This window comes from Aotus nancymaae, unplaced genomic scaffold (genome assembly GCF_030222135.1).
Source record: "Aotus nancymaae isolate 86718 unplaced genomic scaffold, 86718_ANA_hifiasm-v0.15.2.pri h1tg000036l, whole genome shotgun sequence".
In the NCBI taxonomy this organism is placed as follows: domain Eukaryota; kingdom Metazoa; phylum Chordata; class Mammalia; order Primates; family Aotidae; genus Aotus; species Aotus nancymaae.
This window is the reverse complement of record NW_026988450.1, coordinates 72,398,747-72,415,880: the sequence shown is the minus strand read 5'-3', so window position 1 is coordinate 72,415,880 and position 17,134 is coordinate 72,398,747. Positions and strand designations below refer to the sequence as shown.

Below are 17,134 nucleotides of genomic sequence, written 5' to 3'. Positions count from 1 at the left end.
TAAAATTGGGGTAAATGACCATGGCACACATTTCTGTTCATTCTTCATCTTTCAGACCTAGCCTGCCTGCTGGCTGTGGATACCCACCTTACCTTCATGTGTCACATGGCAAGCAGCCTGTCCCTCTGAGGGGCAAGGGTGAGATCGGGGGAGAAGCCTTGTTGAGCTTCTTGGTCATGAACAGGTCAGGGGATCAGGAAGCTTGCCTTGACCTCGGGTCCAAGCTGCTTTCTTAAACCCAACTTTTCCAATTATAAAACTAACATTTTGATCTCTGTCTTGTTCTAATAGTTTTTCAGTTGGTTATAAACTTGAAGAAAAAAGGGGGATGATTAACTATCATCCCAAGTAATCCCATAACATAGAAGAGTTATCAAACTATTAATTTGCTCATAAACACTTTCTAAAAATACGAATTGTGAAGCTTTTTAAAATGCTTAAAGGGAATTGCAGGTAGCACTAAACAGCTCACAGCAGGAGTAGCACTAATATATATATTGCTTTTATAATGAAAAACAAGAAATAAAAACTATTTCTTTGCTTTCCTTTTTTTGTAAAGTAAAAATTGTTGAGTAGTTGAGAGATTGGGGAGGCAGAACTTGAAAAGCTGAACACCAGAATTTAGCTACTTTTTGCCTTTCATCAAACGAATCTTCGCTCCATTTCCATTAGTCCCATTACGACAAGTTCTTGTATTTGCTCAAATCTTAACCTAGTTAATTTCAAGGGTTAGTCCAGGGTTGTTTCCTTAAAGGGTCAGCAGCCTCTAAGATGGCTCCAGTGAGTCCTACCTCCTGCAACTCATGCCACTGTGTAATCCCCTACCTTTGAAGGTAGGCTGGACCTAGTGACTTGCTTCTAACAGAATAGTCAAGAGTGATGGGCTGTCACTTCCAAGACTAGGCATGGGAGACTCTGATTTCTGTCTTGCTGGGATGTTCTCTCTGACTCTTTGTGCTTGCTGGCTCTAATGAAGCCAGCTGCTCTGTCATGAGAGGCAGCTTAGAGAGGTTCACATGGCAAGGCATTGAGGGTGGCCTCCAACGAACAGCTACTGAAAAACTGAACTCGGCAAATAACCACGTGAGTGATCTTGGAAGTGAATCCATCCTAGTGGAACCTTGATATGACTGCAGCCAGAGAGTGACTCTGACCCAAAGGACCCAGGTGAGCCATTCCTGGACCCCCCACCCACAGAAATGGTAAGATAATAGCTATGGTGTTAAGCCACTGAGTTTGGGGAAATTTGTTACTCAGTAAAAGATAAACTATATGACCTATTTTTGATATTTTATTATATTGTCTGCCATCTGGAATAAGGGTTACTAATTGGTACTTAACATGTTGTGCAAAAATTTCATTAAATAGTGTTGGGACACAGAAAACAATTCCCCAAAATATGGTGCTTCATCATGCTGAGTGCTTTGAAAATTGGAAGGCCTCCAAAATAAGCCTCAGAAGCAGGGCTTCTCTCTGACCTTTTCCATGTCTCCCTGTCTCTCTGACCCTCTTTACTGAAGTATCAGGAGAGACTCTTTAAATTTTCCTATCTGACTAAGAAAGCTTAAATGCAATTGTCTTAAGACTCCCTCCCTAGAGATCTCATCAAATAACCAGGAAAGATCAACAACAGAGAAGAGACTAGAATCATCACCTGCCCAGAAAGACTTTTCATCTATTCTACTAAGGAAGGACAGCTCCAAGAGATTACCTGGGGGACTTCATCTGTATAAAAAATAAGAGAACCTTTGTTCCTGTGCAGCTTCATCCCTCACCTTCCCCTCAGGTCTGCCTCCCATCTCCCTGGTCCATTCATTCTTCCTAATGATTTACTGTCCCTCAAAAGAACTGTCTACATTCTCCATCTCACATGTCCCCTCTGAAAAAGGGTATATAAGCTTCTGTATTGCACTGGGTAATTGAGTAATCACTCTGTGATTCTCACCTGTGGTGTTTATACATTTGCATGCCTTTTCTCCTATTAATCTGCTTTTTGTCAGTTGATTTTCAGAGAAGGGACGGGAGGTTTTCCCTCAGCCCCTACAATAGTATATTGAAATATACTATTCAGGCTCACTGAATAGTATATTTCACTGCAAACAGTTGATTTTCAGTGACACTTCAGAGATGTTTTCCCTCAGCCCTACAATGGTATTTTATGTATTAATAGCTCATTCTTCAGACCATCTAAGTGTCAAATCGTTGGTGAGTGTCTACCATATGCACAGCACCATGCTGGTGCACTAACTTCGTGTTTCCTACAGAGCCTCTATAGTAAATCTTTCTTTGCTTTTTCCCACCCTTGACTTATGTTTTAGTTGTTTAAGCGTCAAGAAGCAGTTGTCAGTCCACAAGCACCAGCTAAATTACTGAACAAAATTAAGATGGATACAGCACTATAAAACGGCCATTTGAATGCATGTGAAATTGACTACTTTCTGAAGGTAATTAAAAGCTGAGTCCACAGAAGCTCAGCTCTGCATATGCGGGCTGTCTCTCTCAGTACCTGCTTTGACTGATGAAGTCACTGAGCACTGTTTTCATTTTCTCTTCAGGTGCCTCCTCTGAAATCTTAATCAATTCTCTCATTTCTTCTATACTTTCTTCCTGAAAACAAACCACAGGGGTGGAGACATGAGGTGGTGGAAATGAGATTGGTAGTAGAGATACTAATTGTAATGTACTAGAAATAAGAGCTAGCTAATGTTTTTTGTTTCGGAAATGAAGGAAGATTTCTCTAGTTTTCTTGTACTTGAATTGGGAAATGCTACTGCATTCTAACGTCGAATCTTCCTTTTTATAAGTGGAATTGGTCCAGTCCTGTTCAAACTCGTTTTTTCTATTGTAAATCCCTTCCCTAACTGGGTACCATTTATTTAGAATCTACCCTCTGGGGAAACCTAATAATGTAGGAAATCGCTAACAATGTAATTAGATATAATTACCAAAAACGTCAAAAGTAATGTTTTACATAGGAATATAATCATATTGAATAATCTCTGAAATTAAAAGGTTCCCTGTTCTTCTAATTACATGAGTTTTGGGTCAGGTAATGGGACACATTGCATATGGCAATGGCACTATGCTTATATACTTAATAATAAGACTTTTCTTTTGGGCCTAAATTCTAGAATTCTGTTTAGTGGCCTGGAGGAAAATGGCACCTCAGGGGAAATATATATGTTACTATTAGAATTTACAAAATGTTATTCTCTACCATACCCCAAAGTCTGGTGCCTGGGGACCTATGCTCCCCTCTTTACACCTTCACTATAAGAATAGGCAACATTGTGGCATAGTTAAGGATTTGGGCTCTGGGGTCAACTTCAGGCTCTAACACTTACAAGTGAACTAATCTATTTATGCCCAATTTCCTTATCTGTAGAATGGAATAATAACAGAACCCAACTACAACACTATAGCGGAGTGTGAATATCTTCAAACAGCACGTGGTAGTTAGTAAACATTCAGTCATGTTTCCCATGGTGGTTTGCCATGATATGCTAAGCATGGCAGGGATGCCAACACTGAGAAAGGAATTAGAAATGAATGTCACTATGCCTTCTAGGAAAAATTCTGATCTGCTTTGTCAAGACTCCTGGAGATAAATGATCTGTTCTGTCTGAAGGAGAAGTAAGACCAGCCCAACCAAGACAGTCTGTGACCTCCAAATGCTGTGACCCCAGACTAGGCCTACTGACCACTTTCAGAGTTTATCTCCATGATGTGTGGAATCCCGATGGTCAGAGACAATACTTTGTTTTACACATTGAGAGACAATGATTATAAAGCAAATGGGACAGAGAAATTTGTTCTTGACTTAGCATCGGTTTTAACGGGACAGGAGGGACAAGACAAGCGTGATCTGGTGAGGCATGTGGGACGGAGTAGTGGGAGCATGGGAGTAGGAGAGAAGGTTTGCAAAGGGGAGGTGCAAGGTGTCAGAGAAATAGAGGTCCCAGCCTTCTCTCCCTCCTGGGGCAGCTTAGGTGGGAAAATCTAGCATTGACTGCTATTAATTGGCGCTATTTACAGTATAAAACAGTTTCATATATTCAATTCCCCAAATAGTTATTTAGTCCCTATCAGGTGCCAAGTATTAGGCTAGATGCCATAGAAATAGTGGCATATAGTTATTGAACAATAAACCCACAAATATATTGTGAACTATGATAAGAACTCCAAAGGAAAAGAACAGAGTATTGGCCAGCCACAATGGCTCATGCCTGTAACCCTAGCAATCTGGAAGGCTGAGGCAGGAAGATTGCTTAAGGCCAGGAATTCCAGACCGGCCTAGGTAACACAGTGAGATCTTGTCTCTACAAGAAAAAAAAAAAAAGGTCAGGCATGGTGGCATGTGTATACTTGTAGTTCCAACTACTTGACATGCTGAGGTGGGAGGCCTTACCGAGCCTAGGAGTTCAAGACCAGTCTGGGCAACACAGTGAGACTCCATCTCTACAAAAATTTTAAAAGATTAGCCACATTTGGTGGTACATGTCTGTGGTCCCAGTTACATAGGAGGCTGACGCAGGAGGATTACTTGAGCCTAGAAGGTCAAGGCTGCAGTGAGCTGTGATTGTGCCACTGCATTCCAGCCTGAGTGACAAATCAAGACCCCCCTTCTCAAAAAACAAAACAAAACAAACAAACAAACAAACAAAAAAACCCGAACAGGGTGTTATATAAGAAGGTAAGGGGTTAGAAGGTGTCAGAATCTTCCCTGAGGAAGTCTGAAACTGAGCTGCTGAGCCCTGGAATTTGGCTGGGTTACAAAGAGAAGACTGGAGAGGGGAAAAGTAACAGGAACTCTCATTGTGGTGACTGCAAGGCTTAAAGGAACTTGGTTTCTTCAAGAGACACAAAGGAGACCAGTGTGGTTAGAACAAAGTGAGGGAGGAAGAACATAAGAAAAATGGGGCTGTAGAGGTAGGCAGGGCCTGATCTTGTAGGGAGTTGTCCACCATGCCAGGGACTTAGGACTTTTTATTAGTTGAAGCCAGGATCTACCTATTTTGTGGGAAAGTTGTCAACTCCTGCCCTTTGGAGATTAGAAAAACAGCCTACACCTAGAACCTATAACAGCCAGAAGCAGAGCATGGATATGAATTCAGGTAGTTTGACTGAAGTCCAGGAATTTTACAAAATGCAGTCTCATTTCCCTAGATTTGCATGGCAGGATCCACGAGCCCTCCAAATGTAGCATCCTCAATTTATTTGTATTTAAACTGAGGTCAACACCCTCTACTAGGTGGATTTAAAAAATTCCTTCCCCCAAAACAGCTTCCCAGTTCTTGAATCCATCACCCATCAGAGTCACCTACCAGAAAGTCTGCCATTTTCTCTAGCATGTTGGACCAGTGCAGCCTGAAGGTCTGGTCTCCCCAAGAGCTGATGAAGTAGACACAGGGCTTCTTATCCTCAAATGGCAAATAGTTGTAATTCCTGTGAAAACAATTAGGTCTGGAAATTAGTTGGTAATCAGTGTTTTCCAGGCAACCCCAGTCACATGTTAATGTTTTGTATGTTCTAGGCAGGACTGGAAAGGCATGGTGATAAAACTATCAGACTTTTAACACCATCCTTTGTCTATAACTGGGGACCTGTGAGCAATGAACAATGAACAATTAGATGGCTACAATGGAGAGGTATTAACAGCTACCATCAGAACCGGAACAAAGCTTAGAAATGATCACTAGAGGGCAGGATTTTTTTTAGGCATGCCTTTTTCAAGAAGGATGGCTTACTTTTTATTTAATTCATTTAATTAATTTATTTATTTTTAAAAGGCAGGGTCTTGCTCCATCACCCAGGCTGGAGTACAGCAGGAGAGTGGTTTTAAATGAGAGAGGGCAAAAGTGAAGTGTTTTTAGTTTCTATGTGCCAGGCACGTGTGAAAGTCAAAATAACAGATGTATTCCATAGTGGTTGGACTAGTTTACATTCCCAACAGCAGTGTAGAAGTGTTCCCTTTTCACTGCATCCACACCAACATCTATTATTTTTTGATTTTTTGATAATGGCCATTCTTGTGGGAGTAAGGTGGTATTGCAACGTGGTTTTGATTTGCATTTTCCTGATCATTAGTGACACTGAGCATTTTTTCATATGTCTTTTGGCCATTTGTATATCTTCTTTTGAGAATTCTCTATTCATGTCCTTAGCCCACTTTTTGAAGAAATTGTTTTTTTCTTGCTAATTTGAGTTCCTTGTAGATTCCAGTTATCAGTCCTTTGTCAGATATACAGATTATGAAGATTTTCTCCCACTTTGTGGGTTGTCTGTTTACTCTGCTGACTGTTCCTTTTACTGTGCGAAAGCTCTTTAGTTTAATTAAACACCACCCATTTATCTTTGTTTTTCTTGCATTTGCTTTTGGGTTCTTGATCATGAAATTTTTGCCTAAGCCAGTGTCTAGAAGGATTTTTCCGATGTTATCTTGTAGAATTTTTATAGTTTCAGGTCTTAAAGAACTAAAACTAGAACTACCATTTGATCCAGCAATTCCACTACCTAGTATCTACCCAGAGGAAAAGAAGTCATTATTGAAAAAGAATATGCACAAGCATGTTTATAGCAGCACAGTTGACAATTGCAAAAATGTGGAACCAGCCCAGCTGTGTGTGTGTGTGCATACACTGCAGTCTGGAATGGAAGACAGGCAGAGTTTGTGGAGTGGCCAGAGATGAAGGTGGAGAAGTAGCCTGGGATCCAATCCATAAGCTATAGCCTCTGGAATCCAGTTGTTCTTTTTAGCTCTCCCATACAAATTTCTTCTGAAGGAGACAATAAAATGAGTGAAGGTGCCCTATGGTCTGTTCCACAGAAAGTAAACCAGCAGGTATTTATTCAGAAAAGAAGCCACATAAGTTTTTGGCAGAAAATGAGGTGGTTATTACAGCAGAAGGACAACGACAAGTTTAGAAACCAAACTGCTCTATTTTACCTCTTTAAAAATCATTGCACTAAGAATCCTGCAGATAAATAAATTACCACCCAAAATTTTACTTTGTCTCAAGGTTTCTTTGGTTTGGGTCATTTTGTGCTAATGATGTTCAAGAACTTTGTCTCTTTGGTTCTCAGGGACCTCCTAGTCTTAGTGTGTTTACATAGACAAGGATGCTGTGGCTTCCCAGGCAAACTGCAATGCAGCTGGAGGGCAGCAGATGGGAAGGTGCTGTGCTGCTGGTGGAAAGAGAAGACTGCCAGACTGAATGGCTATCCTGACACAGGAGCAGCCTGTGATGTTGGGTCCTCACATGATGACCTGCCACTGGATATCTTATTCTCCAGTCTCATTCCAGAACTCCAGCCTAGTAAATAAACTGCATGTAAATGCATGTGCTTTGCAAAACTGGAAAGCCCAGAACAAATGCAAGGTGACATTTTAATGGGGCAACAAGTAAGTTGTGTGTGCTCATATATATGTACACATGCATGTATGTGTATGCATATATGTGCACACATGTATAGGGATCTTTTATAGACAGAGCATTTTCCTTCTTGGCTGCTGCCTCCCTGGCTTGTGACTACACAGACATAACCTCAATGTGGTGATTGAAGAAAGTATAGAAAGCCCAACTGTACCGAAAAAAAAATGCCAGTATGACTTACTTTAGTCTCCTTGAGCCAGCAGGCCAGCACTAACATGAGGTGCATCCAAGGATGGTTTGAGACCTCTCATCTCTTCCTAAACCCTTCCCTTACCATCCTCCCCTAAAATCCCCACCAACAGTCAATAATGGCTAGTCCATCAAGGTGGACAATGTCTTTACTGACTGGCGCCAGTGCAAAGATACAGAGTACCTCTGAGTAGTCTCAAAACAGTTCCCCAGAGCTCCAGATCCAGCAATTCACTCACTGATGTCCTCAGTTTTGAGAATAAAGATAAAGGACAGAGGAATTTGAGGTTCTCCCTGGTGTTGTGCAGAATGTCCAGAGTTTAGAAAATGCAGGGAATGCTCAAAAACAAGAGGACGAACAGCTAAGACTGTTTCAACTGACTCCATTCTGCTTTGTTCTAAATGCTCTCCCTCAATCCCTTAAGCACATTCTCATTCTTTAAGATGTTATCCTTTCCGTGACCTTTCCCAACTCCTTCGCTCCTCCCCAGTGGGATTAATTACTCTCCTGACTGTTCCCATAGTACTCTGTACCCAATCCAGTTATAGTAATTCCTTAACTTATTCAAAAACAATCATGAGCACCTACTACCATTCACTGGTCACAAAGATGATCAGACATGCGTGTGAATAAGGCATAGTCCCTGGCCTCAACACGCTCCCAGTTTAACAGAGGAGAGAGACAGGCAAAAACATCTTCAATCAGAGCTTGAGGGAGGTGAGGATAGAAGTCCAAATCAGACTAGGGATTCAGGGAAAGGAACTGGCTTTGTGTTGAACCTAGAAGATCTGTTGCCAGGCAGAAAGAAGAATGTGTTCAAAGGTCCAGAAGCAGCACACAACAGGACATATTGGGAAACTGCCAGGGGCCCTGCAGGTTGGAATAGAAGACAGACAGAGTTTGTGGAGTGGCCAGAGATGAAGGTGGAGAAGTAGACAGGGATCAAATCCATAAGCTATGGCCTCTGGAATTAATCTTGAAAGCCACAAGGAGTCAATGAGTGATGTGAACCAGGGGAGTGACTGGTTCATGTAGTATAGTGAAGGTCTTGAATAAGATCCAAGCCAGGTAGGAGGTTTTATTGTTGTTGTTTTCTAGTAATCCAGGCTGAAGATACCAACGGCCAGAATTTTTTAAATGGCAACAGATATGAGAAATACTTAAGAACTGTATTGACTGACTTTGTCACTGAGCAGATAAAGGTTGGAAGGAAAAGAGAACAGTCGACAAGTTTCTTGTCTGTGGCTTGGAGGACTCAGAATGGTGGGCTCAGTCTATGAGACAGGAAAAATAGGGAAAGAAGAAAAGTTGTCGGTGAAGACAATGAGCCTGGTGAGTAATCTGTGGGACATCCAAGTGGAAGTGCTTAGATCTGCTGCTCAGGAAAGAGGACTGTCTAGGTAAACAGATTTGGGAGTCCCTGTTATCCTGAGAGTGGTCATGGGCCAGTCCCCAGAAAGTGTCTAGATTGAAAAGAGCAGAGGGACTGAGGAGTGTAGCGATGTAGCCTTCTCAGGGCCATGCAACACCTACATTCCCTTCACATGTAAGATGTGGAAAGAAACATGATTTCATGAGAATCCAATAACATCATAGATATTTCAAGATCTGGCAATAAAAGACTCTCACTACACTATCCCTTCTCATTGATCAGTACTTAACACTACTTTCTTTTTAAAAATTCTATAATTTTACTTCTATTTGCAGGTTAAAAATTTGCATGGATTAAAGGAGATCAGTGAGAGTACATGTAAGTGCCCCCAGCTGCTTTCTGAAATGATCTTTTCTGGTGCTTGACAATTTTTTTTTTGAGTCTTTCAGTTTGCAAATGACTGTGTCAAAAATAAGATAAGAAATTATGTATTCAATAATCCCATCAAACTGAATTTATACAATAGCAGAATTCTGATGAATATAATAATAAGGTTTGGATTGAAATTGTAAATTCTGACCTTCCTATCTTATTATGCTTCACTTAAAGAATAAAGGGTGCTTCAGATATAATTATCATCATCATCATTGCTCTGCCTTTAAATGAATTACCTAGGTGTGTTATCTGGAGTAAATTCAGTTGAGTGGTACTTACCATCTTGCCCCTGTTTGCACCTTGTTCCCATAGCTGAGATTTTAAAAATTATGTTTCTGATTTTACTGAAGAACTGAAGGAAACAGTTCTAGAAATTGGACAAAATCCCACCACCAAAATCCTTGGCTGTTCTCCCCAGCTGTGTCTCCCACCTGTTCCCTTCCGTCACCAGTGGCTTCTCTGGGTGAGTGGTGGAGGCCATAGGAATGGGAGCATCATGGGCCGCATCCCCTTGTCCTTCCTGAAGCAGCGGAAGGAGGTCTTCTTCAGCTGATTCAGCTGACTTCTTACTCCCACGATGGGACCCTCCATCAATCAGGTTTCCAAAATTACCTGCAGAGGTAGTAGCAAGAAGAAAGGGGGTGGGTGTCAGTAAACAGAATCAGTCTGCTTGGCATAAAGGATCCAAGCTCAGGTTCTCCCACGGCAATAAGGTAAGCTGTCATTATGAAGGTGGAAAGAGCATGGTCAGACCAAAGAAAGAAGACTGACAATGACGATCCACTGTCATCTCTATCCATCTTATTTTCTCTTTTGTAATAACTACACAAATGACAAAGTAGAAAACACAATCAACCCTCTCCTCCTGATAAAGGAGTTGTAATACTTTCCATCTAGTTTAAAAAAAAAAAAAAACCACAATCAACTAAAAAAAAGAGTCACTAGAAAGCACAAAACTGTTATAACCATTTTAAACATTTTAGTGTATAACCTTGCAAAACCTTTTATAGAGATGTTGGTAAAAAATCATAAATATATTATTTTGTAACCTGCCTTTTTTGTTATGAACAGCTTTCCAAACCTGCTTCTTCTCTAAGAGAAGACTTTCTTATCTAAATCCCCAAAGACAATATCATGTTTAAGAAAGAGAGAGAGAGAGAGAAATGGGATAGGGAGAGAGGGAAGGAAAACATCATTTTTTCCCCTACCAATAGTTCAGCTTTTGTGCTACAAACATCTTTGTATAGGAATGGACATTGCCTGCAGGCATATTGGCATCATTGATCTTTCCATTTTATAATCTGATTTCAAATGCTTAAAAGATTTAGATGAACATTCCTCTCTTTTGGAAGGAGCCCCAAAGCTAGCCATATTATATAGTTGGTTGACTTTGTTCAAATCAATAAAGGTTCAGGATCAAAAGCCCATAATCACAAGGACCCCATAACTTGGAAAGCCTTCCTAACTTCTCCCTCCCAGACCCCTGCCTCTCCTCTACAGGATGGCCAGGTGTCACTACTCTGTCTTCCTGCAGTAGCCATTGGTGGTATCCCACCCAGATCCTCTTTACCAGGAAGGAAACCCCAAACCCCAGACTGAGATGGCTGCTAACAGCTTACAATAGCCACCTTCCATGGAGAATTACCTTCTACTGATGGAGTCTGCCTCTCCCCAGAAGATTATAAGGCCTCCTTCTTGTGCTTGAAGCCACTCACAGCTTGGTATGGGGATGTAAAAGCCCATCCCACTTGCCTCAAAGTGGGGCCAAGTCTGTGATGTCACTTGCTTGAGAGCTTCTCACAGAATCAGGCTGTGGCCGGTCTCCCTGCCCTCAGAGACCTGCCCTATGCTACATCATCAACTTATTTTATCTTATTTTCTCTTTTGTAATAACTACACAAATGACAAAGTAGAAAACACAACTAAAAAAAGAGTCACTAGAAATCACAAAACTGTTATAACCATTTGAAACATTATCGTGTATAACCTTGCAAAACTTTTTATAGAGATGTTGGTAAAGATCTCCCGAGAGCATGCCACCCAAACCTCACACGTATAAGAATCTTCCCAAGTTTTGTTTCTGGGAAACTAATCTAAACAGGTCCCTAATGTCACATCATATTCCCATCATTCCTCTGCCATCTTATTTTCAGATAAGTTACTTAGATGTCTGTAAATGTCTTGAGAATGGAAAGAGTATCTTGCTAATTTTTGTGTCTCCACTAGTCATGCAGCAAACACAGGGTGGGTCTTGATTCATATTTAGTGAATCAATGACCTCAGTGTGTTACTATGTCCATAAGAGTCTTTCTTCCAGTTCAATCCAATTCATTCTTTTCTTTCCTTCTCCATTATTCCTATCTTAGGATTAATACTAAAATACCTGAGAGGCATAAAAATATTCTAGAAAGAGGAGGAAACTTTAGAGTTAGCAGGCCTTGTTTCAGTCCTCTTTCTAAAATTCACCAACTATATAAACTGGGGTGGTTATTTGACCTCTCTGGATATCCATTATGGCTGAAAACCATTGAATATGTGGCAAATCAATCACAAAGGCAGAGCACAAGAGCAGAGGAGGAGGATAATTAGCTAGGTTTTTTAAATAGCACAACAGGGAAGGTAATTGAGTTAACTGGGAAGAGTGTGGCTAAAGGGATGAACCATGCAGTCTGAGATGGACAGAGATGAAAGTGAAGCAGAAGAAAGGACTGAGTATCTCCATGAGTCAAAGGGAAAATGTAGTAAGAGACAATGAGAAGAATGGAGGGCAGGGCCAGAGAATAGGCTATTGGAGAGAAGGTCAGAAGTGGGGACACTCCCCTAGGCAGCTCACTACCTCCCTGTGGAACCCAGTCACTTTCCTGCCTATTGGCAAGTTCTTTCTTGGAGAGACCCCAAATCATCCTATTTTTCACATATGTCCATGTATTCTTAGATCCATTCTAGAGTCCCACATTATAAGCCTCCTTTTTCTTCTCTAGTCCTCTGACGCTTGAAGCTCACTGCCAGGCCTCTCTCAGTCCCCACCCAAACCTCTCTTCTCAGAGCCAACCCTCCTGGGTCCCTCTGCCCTCTCTCTAGAAATGCATGTTCCCAAAATGTATCTCTACTTTCTGGTCATGCAGACAGGAGATTGTTTGTTAGGCTTCTAGCTGCATAGCTTAAAGGGGCTGTATTTTATCTCTATTTTTTTCTGCACTGTTGAAAGAGAGCTTCCTGAATATAAATCACGACCTTCTATGATGGAATGCTCTTTCTGGGAATGGCTTTCCCAGTTGCACAATAGCCCAGGAAGATTTGGGGAGTTACATAATAACATCTACTGTACGCATGGCACTTTGTATGCCTTAACTCCTTAAACTTTTGTAACAACTGTATGAGGAATTATTATTCCCATTTCACAGATAAAGAAACTGAGACTCAGAGACATTAAGTGAACTCTGGGTAATGGAACCAGGATTAGGAATCCAAGTCTGTCTGAATCCAAACCTATAGTCTTAATCACTTTTGTGAAATATGAAAATAAATCTAAAGAAAAAAAGAAATCTAGAGAGAAGGTGGAGCAAGAACCCTGAAGTGATAATATCCCACAGAAAGACCAAATTAAACAATTATTCATACAAAATAAGCACCTTCATAAGAACCAAAAATCAAGAGATCATAGTACCTTGTTTTAACATCATATTAAGGAAAGAAGCACTGAAGAAGGTAGGAAAAACGGTCTTGAATTGCCTGTAAGTGATTCTCTCCTCCCATCCTGCAGCAGTGGCCAAATGGTGTGGAGAGAAAATCTGAGCACTTAGGGATGAAAAAAATGCAGTGATTGTGGGATTTTGCATTGGAACTCAGTGTGCCTTGTCACAGTGGAAACCAACACCAGGCAGAACTCAGCCATCGCCCACAGAGGAAGCATCTAGACCAACCTTAGCCAGAGGCAAATTGTCCATTCTAAGTTCCAGCAAGCTTTGCCACTGCAGGCTGAGGTGCTCTGGGATCCTAAATAAACTTGAAAGGCAGTCTAAGCCACAATGACTACAATTCCTGGAAAAGTCCCAGTGCTATGCTGGGCTCAGAGCCAGTGGACTTGGGGTGCACATGCCCTAGTGAGACATAAGCTGGGGCAGCCAAGGAATTTTCACTCCTCCTCCAACACTAAGTAGCATAGCTTGCAGCTCTGGGAGGCACTCCTTTCCTCTGCTTGAGGAGGGGAGAGAGGAGAGTAAAGATGACCTAGCCTTGCAACTTGGATACCAGCTCAGTCACAGTAGAATGTAGCACCAGGCAGAGTTGTAAGACCCATATTTCAGGCCCTAGCTCCCAGATGACATTTCTAAACACATCTTGGAACAGAAGGCAACCCTCTACCTTGAAAGGAAGGACCCAATCCTAGAAGAATTAATCATCTGCTGACTAAAGAGCTCTTGGGCCTTGAATAATCAGCAGCGGTAGACAGGCAGTACTCACCACGGTCCTTGGGTGAGACTCAGCACCAAGCTAGCTTCAGGTGTGACCCAACACATTCCCAGCTGTGTTAGCTATGGGGAGAGGAAATGAGAGGGAGGAATAAAGGGGACTTTGTCTCACAGCTTAGGTATCAGCTAAGCCACAGTGAGGTAGAGCACCAAGTAGGCTCTTGGGGTCCCTGATTTCAGGCCTTCACTCTCCTAGATAGCATTTCTAGACTTGCCTTGGTCCAGAGCAGAGCCCACTTTTGTGAAGCCTGGAAGCTTTTATCATAAGCAGACTAAAGAGCCCTTGGGCCTTGAGTGAACATCGGTAGTAGCCAGGCAGTACTCGCTGTGGACCTAGGGTGGAGGTGGTCATGGTGGAGACTCCGCTGCTTGAGGAAAGGAGAGAGAAGAGTGGAAAGGATGTTGTCTTGCAGCTTGGGTGCCAGCTCGGCCACAGTAGAATAGAAAACCAGGTAGATTCCTAAGGTTTTAGACTCCAGGTCCTGGCTCCCAGATGACATCTCCAGACCCACCTGGGGCCAAGGGTGAACTCATTGCCCTGAAGGAAAGGACAAGCACCTGGCTGGATTAACCACCTGCTGATGTACAACATTTGGTCCTTGAGTGAACATAGGCAGTAGGCAGACAGTGGTCACCATGGGCCTTAGGTGAGACCCAGGGATGTGCTGGCTTTGGGTCTGACCCAGCTCAGTCCGAGTGGTGGTAGCAACAGAAGTGCTTGTGTCACCCCTCCCCCAGCTCCAGACAACTCAATACAGAGAAAGAGAGACAGAGAGACAGAGAGAGAGAGAGAGAGAGAGAGAGAGAGAGAGAGAGAGGCTCTGTTTGAGAGAAACTAACAGAAGAAGTGTCTCTACCTAGTAATCAAGAGAATTCTTTTTGATCTTACCTAAGACCACCAAAGCAGTACCTGTCCAACTCTGCAAGAGCCACAGTGTTACTGACTTAGAGTTCCTCCTAATGTAGATACAACTGCAGTAACCAAAGAATTAGATCACAACTCCCAAGTCCCTCCAAATACCTAGAAAGCCTTCCCAGGAAAGATGGGTGAAAAATAAGCACAGACTACAAAGACTACAATAAATACCTAACTCCTCAATGCCCAGACACCAAGTAACATCCACAAGCCTCAAGACTATCGAGGAAAACATGACTTTACCAAACAAACTAAATAAGGCACTAGAGACCGATTCCAGAGAGACAGAGATATGTGAGCTTTCAGAAAAATCAAAATAGCTGTATAGAGGAAACTCAATAATATTCAGGATAACACAGAAAAGCAATTCGTAATACTACCAGACAAATTTAACAAAGAGATGGAATAATTAGAAAGAATCAAGCAGAAATTCTGGAGCTAAAAAATACAATCAGCATACTGAAGAATATATCAGAATCTCTTAACAGCAGAATTAATCAAGCAGAAGAAATAATTAGTGAGCTTAAAGACAGGCTATTCGAAAATACAGAGGAAACAAAAGAAAAAAAGAATAGAAAGGAAGAAAACATGTCTGTAAGATCTAGAAAATAACCTCTAAAGGGCAAATCTAAGAATTTTTGGCCTCAAAGAGGAGGTAGAGAGAGATCAGGGTAGAAAGTTTCTTCAAAGGGATAATAAGAACAGAGAGCTTCCCAAACCTATAGAAAGATTTCAATATTCAAGTACAAGGTTATAGAACACCAAGCAGATTTAATCTAAAGAAGACTACCTCAAGACATTTAATAATCAAGTTCCCAAAGCTCAAGGATAAAGAACCTAAAAGCAGCAAGGGAAAGGAAACAAATAACATACAAAGAAGCTCCAATACATCTGTCAGGAGACTTAGTGGAAAGCTTACAGGCCAAGAGAGAGGGACAAGTCATATTTAAAGTGCTAAACAATAACAACAAAAAACCCTTTTATTCTAGAATAGTATATTTAGCAAAAATATCTTTTAAACATGAAGGAGAAATGAAGACTTTCACAGACAAACAAAAGCTGAGAGATTTCATCAACACTAGGCCTGTCCTGAAAGACATGCTAAAGGGAGTTTTTCAATCTGAAAGAAAAATATGTTAATGAGCAATAAGAAATCATCTGAAGGTACAAAACTCACTGGTAATAGTAAGTACACAGAGAAACATGGAATGTCATAACACTGTAATCGTGGTGTCTAAATTACTGTATCTTTAGTAGAAAACTAAAAGATGAACCTATCAAAAATAAATAACTACGACAGCTTTAAGACATGAACGGTATAATAAGATATAACCAGAAACAACACATGTTTAAAAGTGAGGCAATGAAATTGAAGTGTAGAGGTTTTGTTCATTTTCTCTTTGCTTTTTTGCTTCTTTATACAGTGTTATCATCAATTTAAAATAGGGGTTATAAGATAGCAATTTCAAGCCTCATGGTAACCTCAGATCAAAACATGTACAACAGATACACAAAATATTAAAAGCAAGAAATTAAAACATACCAGAGAAAATCACCTTCACTAAAACAAAGACAGTAAGGAAAAAAAGGAAGATAAGAATAAAACATGAAACAACCAGAAAACAAATAACAAAATAGCAGAAGTCTTTATGTATCAATAATAAAATTGAATGTTAGTGGATAAACTCTCCAATCTAAAGATATAGAGTGGCTGAATAAATAAAAACAATAAAAACACAGGGTCCAATGATCTGCTGCCTATAAGAAACACGCTTCACATATAAATACAAGTAGAGACTGAACAAAACGAAAAAGGATATTCCATGCAAATGGAAACAACCAAAAAACTGGAGTAGCTACACTTACATCACATAAAATAGATTTCAAGGTAAAAATTATGAAGAGAGACAAAGAAGGTCACTAAACAATGATAAAGGAATCAATTCAGCAGGAGGCTCTAACAATTGAAAATATAGAGATGCCCAATGCTGAAACACCCAGATCTATAAAGGAATTGTCACTAGAGCTAAAGAGAAAGATAGATTCTAACACAATAATAGCTGGAGACTTCAATACCCTACTTTCAGCACTGGAAAAATCACCCAGACAAAAAAAAAATCAACAGAAAAACATTGGACTTAATCTGTACCATGGAACAAATGGACCTAATAGATATTTATAGAACATTTCCTCTAATGGCTACAGAGTACACATGGATCATTCTCAAGAACAGACCATATGTTAGCCCACAATCAAGTCTTTAAAAATTCAAAACAATTAAAAATGTATTAAGCATATTCTCTGATTACAATGGAA

At 40.8% G+C, this 17,134-nt stretch overlaps 1 protein-coding gene across 4 annotated transcripts in view; it reads right to left on the bottom strand.

The window, feature by feature from the left end:
* The window catches only part of FER1L6 (fer-1 like family member 6), a 270,864-nt gene that overhangs the window by 105,757 nt on the left and 147,973 nt on the right, over window positions 1-17,134 (bottom strand). For all 4 annotated transcript variants that reach the window (XR_010345619.1, XM_064384567.1, XM_064384568.1 and 1 more), the window contains 3 exons: window positions 9,862-10,042; window positions 5,325-5,445; window positions 2,507-2,607 (listed from right to left, as the gene is read on the bottom strand). Coding sequence is in view for 3 of the 4 variants with exons in the window: in XM_064384567.1 (XP_064240637.1) it covers window positions 2,507-2,607; window positions 5,325-5,445; window positions 9,862-10,042 (403 nt within the window). In the remaining variant the exon portion in view is untranslated. The remainder of the gene's footprint in view (window positions 1-2,506; window positions 2,608-5,324; window positions 5,446-9,861; window positions 10,043-17,134) is intronic.